This window comes from Triturus cristatus, chromosome 7 (assembly GCF_964204655.1).
Source record: "Triturus cristatus chromosome 7, aTriCri1.1, whole genome shotgun sequence".
NCBI classification, from domain to species: Eukaryota; Metazoa; Chordata; class Amphibia; order Caudata; family Salamandridae; genus Triturus; species Triturus cristatus.
Window position 1 is genome coordinate 310,115,843 of NC_140590.1, and position 11,585 is coordinate 310,127,427.

General features: G+C 46.1%; 1 protein-coding gene across 1 annotated transcript in view; it reads left to right on the forward strand.

Annotated features, from left to right (window-relative positions):
* The window catches only part of LOC146809534 (transmembrane channel-like protein 7), a 344,379-nt gene that overhangs the window by 105,135 nt on the left and 227,659 nt on the right, over positions 1-11,585 (forward strand). Inside the window, exon 3 of the mRNA XM_085616363.1 lies at positions 8,953-9,101. Coding sequence (XP_085472489.1) covers positions 8,953-9,101 — 149 coding nt within the window. The remainder of the gene's footprint in view (positions 1-8,952; positions 9,102-11,585) is intronic.

Consider the following 11,585-nt stretch of genomic DNA (forward strand, 5'->3'; position numbering starts at 1 on the left):
GCTGAATTATATGAAGCATATGCGCCCCTTCCCACCCCATGCTTGAGAACACTGTATGATGAGGCCATGTCAGCTACCTGCCTCACACCCATGCTTCGTGAAATGTTACTTATATCACTACCAAAACCTGGTAGAGTTCCCACAGCGCTAGAGTCCTATCGGCAGCTTAACGCAGATTATAAAATACCGTCTAAGATCCTAGTGGATCGCCTAGCCTCTTTGATTTCTACCTGCCAGAAATACTCTCCTCAACCTGTGTAGATTCTTCTGCATGCTGGAATATGCTCCCTTCTTATGGCGCTGGGTTCCCTGTCTGGTGCTGGACTTGGAGAAGGTCTTCGACTTGCTGGATTGGGCCTATCTGTTTGAGTTGCTACCGCGGCAAGGCCAGGAAACTCACTTTATCTGCTTGGTCACACTCCTATATATCCACTCATTGCTAGAGTAAATACAGGCCACTTCTACCCTGACATGATTCTGATCGCAGATGCACCTGCCAGGGATGCCCCCTGTCTCCACTGCTCTTTTCTTTAGCAATAGATCTGCTGGTGCATGCTCTCCAGGTGCAGAGCAAGCACAGGGTATATCATTGAGTGAGGGTCTGCATTCGGTTTCGCACTGTGGGCATGGATGAAGTACAGGAGGTTCTACCGCTATAAGTGGCGGCCGCCTAGCTTACAAAAATGGTAATACTGCCAAGCCTAATATTTATTTAGGCAATCCCCCCCTCTATGCCGCCACACCCTTCTTGTGCACATTGGAGCAGCTGATAGGTGATTTCATCTGGTATCGCACGCGTTGTAGAGTCGCTTTTGCTAAAATGTATCTACTGACTGATCAGGGAGGACTTGGAGTACCGATTTTTAACACTACTATCTGACCTCTCAGCTACAATGAGTGGCCTGATGGTTGTCAGGCTGCCAGCTGACTGACACAACAACTGCATCCCCCTGTGGGACTTAACACACTTACTACACCTCTTCCACCCCTTCTCTAGAACAGCATTGCCCCAATCTTCTCTCCTGAAGGTTGCGTGCCACTGCAACCAGAAATACCTTTTCCTTAATCGGGCGATGAATTCTTACGCTCGGGCACTCCTGCTGTTGGGTACACCAGGGGGAGGGGGGGAAGTCACTGCCCTGGAAGAGGTGGGCCCGTGATTTCCTAAACATGTACTCGGCGCGCCCCTCGCTTTCCCAATACTAGCTGAGTTTCACATCCAATTCAGCGAGATGCACTGGGAATGCCTCTGCAGACCAAAAGAAACAAGGTCACAACATGGTTCATTGATCTGGCTCTGCTAATTGCCAAACGCTTGATTACTTGTAGATGGAAGTCGCCCACTCCGCCGGCGCTCTGTGCCTGGGTGCACTCCATGGATGCTTGGGCCCAGGCTCGGAGCCTTGCACAGAGAGAACATCAGGAGCCTGCACAAATACCCTATCTCTGCCGCCTGCGACACTCTGCTGGCTGAGTTATGATCTATCCTGCGGGACAGCAACTGCCACCAGACCCGCTTCCACCCACTGCCTAACTACAATTCTTACCTCAGATTGACCAACAAAGGCACTATACTTTGGGTGATGTGAAAGGAGGCAGATGCCATTGATGAATATGCTTCAGTCATAAAGATGTTGGACTCCGGATTTAAAAAGAAGCGTAACATCATTATGGAGAGGCACAAGTTCAAGTCAAGTCAAGTCAAAGAATCTTTATTCGGTGATTAAAAAACACCATAAAAGCACACTCATATTTACATGTTAAAAAGTCATTAAACATTTCAGGGTTTTTGTACAGTGAATTAACAAAACATAAATACAACAATATAGCCATATTTAACACTTAAAAGTTAAAGTAAAAACATTTCAGTCTTCTCCTCTAGTAAGCCTTAAACGAAGTGCTACCTTGATAAAGTTCATAATACTACACAGTGTTTGGGGTTCCTCAGCTTTCTGTAAGAATACAAGTGCCTCCCTAGCGTGGACCAAATTAGCATTTTTCAAAATATTTACAAGGTATCTGCGTCTGGGCATTGAGTAAAAGGGGCAGAGTAGAACAAAATGAAGGGAGTCTTGCGGAGACCTGTTGTCGCAGCCGCAGGGCCCCTTCTGTTCTATTGATGTAGCAAACCCCGCTGGTGATGCCAACATAAATGGGAGAAGGTTCAATCTGAAACGGCACATCAGGAACCTATCCTGTGCATTGTACATGAGGAACAAGTATGGCTCCATACCTTCCACGCTCTTCACTAGGTGATGGGCCCTCACTGTCTTTTTACACCCTTCAGCCTCATCTCTGCGTAGGTTTTTCCGCTCTAGAAAAATTCTCCCTACATGCAGTTTATTCTGGGCTACAATAGTTACAGGATGAGTAAAGAGGTTCCCAAAACATAGCTCCTCCAGGGTATTCTTCACATAAAGGAGCCAGGGGATGCGCATACACTTGTCCCTTTTTAGGCAGTCCAATAAGATTTCTCTACTAAGTGTCGCATCAGGATTGTACCAGATTTTTAACCAAGCGATAATAGGCCTCAATTTTATCAAATCTTCTATATATGGTCTCCCTAGCTCCCTATGGGCAATCAAACCAGCAGTACTTTGTGGTACCCTCAAGAGTGATTTCAGATATTTATTTTCTTCACGTTGGATACTAGTGGTATTGACAAAGCCCCATACTTCTGCCCCGTAAATTACCTTGGAGCATGATACTGAGCTGTACAGATTTATCACCTGTTCCGGGGACCATCTTCCTAGCCTCCTGCCATAGCTAGCGATTGCCCCGTTAGATGCAATCATTTTACCACAACGTTCCTCCACCAGGGTATCAAACCGCAGGGCACCATCGAATGTTACACCAAGGTATGGAAACGTTTTGACCTCTTCCACAATGTGGCTCCCTATTTTGTATGTAAATTTAGAGGTGGTTTTTTTCCCCGCCAGGAGCACATAGGATTTACTCAGATTTACAGAAAGGTCCAAGGCACTCATGAACCTAACAAAACCATCAATCAGGATTTGTAGGCTCCTTGGTGTCCGTGCGATCAGTACCGCGTCATCTGCATAAAGCAGAACAGGAATATGACGCGACCCAACCCTTGGGCAATCTGCCTTCAGACCCAACAGAAACTGCTCCAAATTATTAATATAAAGGGAAAACAAAAAGGGAGCAAGAATGCAGCCTTGTCGGACTCCACTCTTACAGGGAAAAGAACTAGTCAGCCCCCCCTCCCTATTAAAGCGGACTTTGGCGGTGGTGTCACTGTGCAGTTCCCTCAATATATTAATTAGACCACTCTCTATCCCCATACTAAGCATCATGCCCCACAATTTTTCCCTATTGACGTGATCGAATGCTGCTGCCAGATCCATGAAACCCATGTAAATGGATTCATCACTAGCCATGGTATACTTGGCAGTCAGCAAATAAAGGTTCAGGCACTGGTCACTAGTGGACCTCCCTGCCCTAAATCCGTATTGAGTGTCCGAGAAGATGTTTTTTTCCTCGGTCCACTCGGACAGTCTATTAAGAATTGCCCTCCCCAAAAGTTTTGCTGACACATCAATCAGGGAGATCGGGCGGTAGCACTTTGGGTCATCCCTGCTGCCCTTTTTGAAAATCGGCACAATTACTGCCGTGGACCAAGACGGGGGCAGGCCACAGATGATAGCAGTATTAATAACCCTTGTCATTAGGGGAGCCCAGAGTTCGATGTTACTCAAAAACAGATCAGGGGGGATTCCATCAGGCCCCGGAGCTTTATTTTTGGTCAGGCCCTCAATCCCTGCAATGATCTCCTTAATGGAGAATTCTGCCAGTGGAGCCTCAGTTGGAATGGCCGGTAGGTCTACAGTAGAACCAGGCTCATGATTGTACAGGCCCCTATAGTGGTTGACCCACTGCTCTGGGAGAATATTGGCCCCTATATCCGGGGTATCTTTTTCCTGGAAAGTTGGGTTATTAATTATTTTCCAAAAGCCTGCTAGGTCCTTTCTTTCCCCCGCTTCTCGTAAATCTGCCCATGCTTCCGCCTGCAAGGCAAGTTTCCTCCTCTTAATTTCCTTTTTATAAATTTCTCTGCACACCTTAACTTTGTGGGGGACCCTTGGTTTAGTTTTAAGGCAGCTTTTCAGCTCCCTCAAAGCTTTAGAGCAGTCTTTGTCGAACCATCGGGGATTCCCGTGGTTCTTAAATGGGACACTAGTCTTTAGCAAACCATCGACCAGATTAGCGATCTGGTCGAAAGCTTCCATTATCCTCGGTCCGCGGACTTCTGTGTCCAAACAATCATTAATAGCAAGTATGCCTGCGTCCACCAGGCCCTTGTAGAACATTTCCCCGTCTATTTTAGCCCATTTTAGTCTCCTGCCTTGGTCTGTTGCTCTCTCAGTGAAGGTGCGTTGAACTCTAATACTTAGACCCACCATATACTGCAGCTCCAAAACAAGAGGGTTATGGTCACTAAAGCCACTCCATTCGATCCCTACACTAGTTGTCTTATTAATTAAGGACCTTGAGACCAGAATGTAATCTATGAAGGAAGAGCATCCTCTACCCTTAAATGTGGGGGGGAGTGTGCCATCCTCCTGCATCCCTACCATATTAATGGTGTGTTCAAGGTCATATTTAAACCGTAACATTCTGAAAGCTGAGCCCAACGGCGTATGAGAGAAATGCGGTCCCTTCTCCATAGGGCATCGGGACCAATCTGTGCTTATTTGGACCAGTACCGGGCACAAGTGGCAATTATAATCTCCCATAACCACCAACCCATGTGGCTGCCCATTTTTTTGGCCTGTTATGACCTGGCCCAACCTATTATCTAATTCAGTAACAAGAGAGATGTTAGATCCCGCTATCTCGTTGTTATAAAGGTTTACTGCAACAAATCTAAGACCTTTCCCAGTGAACCTGACTGCCTGAATCCTGTGGGAATTCCAATCAAGGCAAGTGTAACTTCCCGGAAGGCTCAGATCTATATAAATAGCTAAACCTCCCATGGCTCTCCCTGATCTTGATTTTTGAGCAGGAACAAAAAAACACTTATACCCTTGCAGGTGGAAATTATTCTCCTGGGCCCAGGTCTCCTGCAGACAAATTACATGGAATTTTCTGATATAGTCAAGCCACTCTTTGTTATTACATTTCCTAGCCAGGCCAGCTATATTCCATGAGATGATTTTTAGTGCCTCACCCCCCTGGACCCCTCCTCCCTGTGACCCACCAGGTGATTCTCGCACTTGTTTTCCCAATTCCGGTCCCTGTGCGTCACCTATACATGCAATATCTACAACCCTAGGTTCATCCAGCACATAACTCCGGGCGCAACTTGATGACTTTTGTTTTGCCTCGGGGCTGTGCTTCTCCCACTCAGCATTTGGAACCCCTCTACCCCCTATACCCCATATACCATTATCTCTTTGTCAATCTACCCCCTCAAGACCATCCAGGCAGTGGAACCGATTGAATGTATGGAAGGGTAGCTCTGGGCGGCTAAATAATGGCCTGGGATTGAACTTGTGATGAACACCCCTTCAACCCACCCTTTCCCAGTTGTCATATGAACGGGTCACGTGTACAGGGGCTGGGGTGGGGGGAAAGAAGAAAGACACATGAAGTGTTTGAATTGTTGTTACCTGTGATCTATTCTTTCCCTGGCATATGTGAGCAACTGTTCCAGCATCCCTGAAGCTCACCAATATGCAATCCCCTATGATGGATTTGCGTGTTCTCCCTATCCAAGGCACCCTTCTGACCATTATGATCTCATTGCTTAAGTGTACGGGTAAGGGTCTATTCAAATTTAGCCACTTAATCACCCTACTTTTCAGAGCACAGGAATCCTCGGCTTCACCTGCCTCTAGTGGTGGGACGCCCGCCATGACTACTGTAAAGTCATTCGCCTCTGGTGGTAAATTGGGTCTACGTGGCCTGGGGGGAAGCTTCATTAGTGGAGTCGGTGCAACACTATCTGGGGGCTGTATCGGGGGAACAGCATTTGCAGGGGGTATAGGTCCTATGGGGTTAGGTGGCTTATTTGGGGCAGGGTTATTCCTCTGGGTTTGTGGTGGGGCGGCCGCAGTTGCAACCTGTGAGGGAGCAAGATGCATAACACTTTTTGGAGCTGTTGGGGTGGCAATAGGTTTAGGAGCCCTCTCATGAGAATTGGCCGGATTTTTCATACTGCTTAGTGTAGCCTCAAGAATGGTTAGTCTGATTTCCACTTTTTTGATGCTTTCACTAATTGGTAACAAAAGTGACCTAAGCAGGAATTCCAAATTACCCAGCGGAGCAACAGAGAGGGGGGCATTAACAATGTTGCTAGCCGTCTCTTTAGTCAGGACGGGAGCCACACCATCCTGTGCAGCGGGTTTAGAATGTAAGTCAGCCACCGTTGTCACAGTTGATATGGAGGGTTTGGATGACTTCCCAAAATCAGAATGAGGGATCTTTGGTTTGTTTTTAGCCTGGGCACCCCTCGACTTCCTCCTACGTTTGTTTGGTGGGGGCCCAAAAACCCCTTGTGCTACAGCTATTTTAGGTTTGGCTTTCCTAGACTTTGATGCTGGGGGCGGTTGAGAAATTAAGTCAATCGTCCCCCTACTTGGGCTTGTGCTACTCACTGGGGTTGAGCTCATAAGTACCACTGGGGGCGTTTTTGTAACATCCCTAAGCAGGATCGGAACATCTTCATTTAGTGTCAAGTCTTCGCTAGGTGTGGGAGGATAGTCTCCTAGAGGTCTACCTTTCAAATTATCTATAGAGCGTCTCCGCTCAGCTCTGAGCCGGCTTAATGTGTTCTCCTTGTCCCCATCTCCCCCCGCCCGAGGAAAGTAATTCTCTAAGGTCATATTTTTTGTTCCTGCCTGCCTTATGGGGGTACTTTCCTTTACCGGGGACGGCATGGTATCTTAGAGTGTGATGATAGCTATGGGGCAATTTATCAGCTTGTTGTGCTAGGGACTTGATGGCAAACGGCAGAACCAAGAGGGTAGGCCCAGCCCGGCCTACTCCGGCCTATGACGGCCACAGACGGCCCCGCCCTTGTCCCGGGCTTCTCCCGGCGCCCTCCCGCGCGCTCCCGCGCAGCGGGATCCCAGTGCAAAAATAAAAGAGAAGGAGGTGGGGCGGGGGGCGTGGCAGTCAGGGAGAGCGACCCAGGTGTTGTGGGTTGACCTCACGCAGGGGCTCCTGGGAGTTGGAGTCCCTGAGGGTCCGCTCGCAGCCCTGTACTTGCCTGCCAAAGCCCAGAGTCCGGTGTCCAAGATCAGAGCCCCTCTATGCTCAAGGCGCCTCTCTCCACACCGCGAAGCGGGACCCGCGGAGCGGGTCCGGCGAGGAGCTGCGGCAGAAGAAAAACACCACAGGTGCAGGGAACAGCCCACGGCGAAGTCCAGGCAAACAAGGTAGGCACAAGTTTTTTATGAGAAAACAGTTACCCGGAGAACCCGTCTGCTGTATTTCAAAGAGTAATGGAGTGCGCATCACTGTGATGCGCCAAGGACTAATTGCAAATTTAGGATTGTGTTGCTGGTTTCACGTACAGTAAAAGCAGGAAGAATGGTGCCATGTGCAGCTCCAATCTGTTGCCAGGAAACAAGGAAACCTTCTTGAGGAAACACAAACTGTGCGAAACGACACGTGGTTGCCAAGCAATGGAAGACACTTTCAATTCTTCATTGAGGATCTCTGCGCGGAAGCGCGAGACGTTGCCAAACGATGTGAGTGCTGCCAAGGCTGAAATGAGGCTGAGAGCGTGTAACCAGGCAACGCGGGACGCACTCAAATGTCTAAAGGTCTATGTCACGCAGAAACAGGAAGGAGGCTCACGCCAGTTCATGTTGAGTTGCTCGAGAGCGGCGCGAGGCAGAGCAGGAAACTGTCAATCCCAAAAACTCGCAAAACAGGAGCAAAAGGATAAGAAATGAAAATCCTAGCGGGGTGCAATTTAACATGCCAAACGGAAGGACTCCAGCTGCAATTAGACACACACAGGTCGTCAGGATTTGGAGACAACGAACAGGTCGCAGTAAAAGTCTCCACGGGAAAGGAAAATGCTCTCTGCCGGTCCAGGGTCTGAATCCAGTCGTCGTCAGTGAAAGGATGCAGAAGCTTGGTCTGGTAAGTCAATTCTCTTTATTTGAGATGTCCAGAGTAAATGACCGGCGAGAGTGACAGCAAAGTACAACTGCTGTTCTGACCATTCCACATGCCACCATTTCAGTATGGAACAATGGTAATGGCGGCATGTGCTACATTCAAAGGTAAACACTGAAACTTAAAGATACATAAACTTAAATATAAAAATACACAGAACCCAACTTGATGTCCAAAGGTTTCGCATTTTCTTGCTCTATTGCTGAGTTATTTGTTCCGTGCATAATGTGTGGGTGCGGGCAAGTTCTTTTGGTTGAAGTTCTGAAAAATAAAATATTTTTTATTGGTTACATAATTGCAAGCTAGTATGTGCTTCGTCACATTATAATACGCATATCTACTTCAGGCTGCTCTGCAAATCCCTGTCATATCTGATCTGGCACTAAGGATTATAATATGAGCAGCGGCGCTGCTACAAGTTTGGTATGTTTATGGATGGCACACTACACTCCATGTGGCAAAAGTATAATATAAAAAATGTTCAATAAAAAGATTAAAAAAATAAAAAAGTAAAATCAGTCTATTGAAAAGTGTCGAACGTGGCAGGTCATCAACTGTGAGTTGTGTAAATTGTGTGTTTTTTAAGGCAGCATATCTATTAGTATGCATTTTTGGCAGAATGTTAATTTATATACTTTCTTGTACTACAGCCTTCCTAAAGTCCAGTTTGGACAAAAAAAACATGAACTGTTTGTCTCCTTTACATGCAACATTGTAACACTATCAACTGTTCATCTCTTTCACATGCTATATTGTAACACCACCCATACCATTGTATAATCTTGTGTCTTTTTTCAGGCAGAGGCAGGAAGGCAGGACTTGGACATCAAGCCACTGGGAGTCATGGGTGGAGAGCAAGCAAAAGTCCATGAGGCACTTTCAGAGCAGAACCTGGGAGGCCCTTTTGTACATGGAGCTCTGGAAGACTCCTCTTCGGAACATTGGAGGTATGTAGTAGGAAACTTTGGAGGTGAGTTGTGGGCAAGATTGGAGGTTTGTTGTGAGCATAATTGAAGCTATGCTCTGGGGTTTGTTGGGGGTATGTTGTGGGAAATACTGAGGGTACACAGAGCCTTCTATGGTACTGGGACTGTCTATGTGGAGTCCAAGCTTCAGCGCTACTATCCCACCCACTATCTTTGTTTATCAGAAGCGAACTGTTTGGTACAACAGAAATTTAAACGTGTTCGGTTGAGTGGCAGAACCTTTTCTGTCTCGGCTACCGGGCCAGGGAATGGTCTACCTCTATCTGTATGCTCAGTCCCCGACTTGCTCCACTTTCGAAAGGTACTTTGGAGTTGTGGTGTGGGCTTAAAGTTTGGTTGTAAAGTCATTATTTCTGCTTTTTTTCTTGCCGTTTTTTCTTGAAATGCCGCAATTTTAGGTAATCATAGCTCTTGATAACCGGTAACATCTATCAATCAATCATGTGTCAATTATGCTCACAACATACCACCAATGTTCTAACATTGGCGGTATGTTGTGAGCATAATTAAAGCTATGCTCTGGCGTTTGTTGGAGGTATGTTGTGGGAAATACTGAGGGTCCACAGAGCCTTCTATGGTATGCCAGCTCCCTCTATGACAGTTCTTCTGTCCAGCTTGCCCTACGTCCATTACTCTTTTTTGCCCTTGCTGCTCATTTTTCTGCCCTCGGTTTTGCCTTTTGTGTTAATTTTTCTGCCCCCCCCTCTCCTGTTTTGCCTTTTGTTTTCTTATTTCTGCCCTCTGTTTGCCCTCTTCTGCTCTACTGCTGTGGGAAACATTGGAGGTACGATCTGGGAACATTTGGAGATATACACTGAAGGAATGTTGGGGGACACAGAGGTATGTTGTGGATGACACTAGGTGCATGCTCTGGGCAACAGTGAAGGTCTGTTGCCGGGTAATAATTGAGATATGAAAGAAACATTGGATGTATGTAGTGTCACACGTCAAAAGTAGGTTGTGGGGAACATTGAAGGTATGTTGTGGAGAACAATGGAGGTATGTTGAGGAGAAGATGGAAGTTTACTGTGCAAGTATAGAGGGAGTGTCCTCTTGGGGTGTGGTTGTAGATCAGAGCAATGCAAGACCGACCAGAGAAGATAGAGACCTGATGTTACATCAAGTAAGAAGTGACTACGCCAATCAACACATATACTGACAACCAGAATTGAATTTCTCAGGAAACCTTAAATGTGGAAACAATCCAACAGCTGATTTTCCTGCACAATTGGGATAATGTGCTGATGATTCCTGTCAGTCAAAGAAGAGTGTGCTCAGTGGCATAAGATAAGATACCGGAGCCCCCTTTGATCAAAATGTTGCGGGGCCTCTTAGATTCCTGCCACCTTCACAATAGCTGCTCAGTGATACCTTTCCGATTTGTTCTTATTTGTGACAAAGTCCTGGTCGGCAGTTTTAATTTCTTTGGGTGCTATCAGTGTCTAATGAGAACGTGGGACCTCTAATGCGAATGAGACCCCCTTTGCACCAGAAGGGTTGCAGCAGTGTTTTTTTTTACCCTTGGTATGTCGGCTTCTAGTATACAAGTACCAAGCAGGATACAAGAAGCTAAACCACCTGCTCTGAATATTGTTGGCACTGATGGACAACGAACTGTGAAGTTTAAGCCCATTGCTTAAATACTAGCTTTGAGCAGTATAGCAAAGGCTAGAAGAACAGCCCGCGCAGTGTCACTACTGTTAAATTCAAGTCAGAAAAGGTTTAACAACTGCTGGAAAATGTACAACTGTGAGGTATGGACCAGCGTTTAAAACAGCACCCGAAATATTGAAAAAGAAACAAAGACTGTACTGAGCATCATGCCAGTATACCCATTGATAAAATGTCTGTTCGACGGTGCACAATATACTAAAATACCAACCCAATGACATACTACTAGACCTGAGTATTGGAACACCTGCTAAAATACCACCCTGTGCAACATGCTACTGGAAAAATATGATCCCTGTACAATATACTGACCCTCATGCTAAAATACCAGTACTAAAAACTATACTAGCAGCTTAAGAGCTAGCCATAACCAGTATACCACTAAAATACCAGTCCTGAGCGGTATACCACCTTCTAAAACCCACAGCCTAAGCACAGTGTCATATGTTTAAAACTATGACAAGAGTAATGAAGCGCTGACCTTCTAAAATATGTCAACGGCTGAAACACAACACTGAATAGTATACCAGGCGCATAAATATCAAGTCTGACAATATAAGGAACTGTTTTAATTTGCTGGACAGAAACATGTGTTGCTTGTGAAGTAATCAGGAAAACATTACATTTTGTTATAAAAGATCAAGATCATTTTTCCCATTTGTTGATACATTTAGGACCCTGATGATAAGAAAATTATGTCTACTTTAGATGGCTGATCATTCACTTACGAAGCAAAACCAAAGCAAATGATGGATGGAGTGTTGAACATTGAAA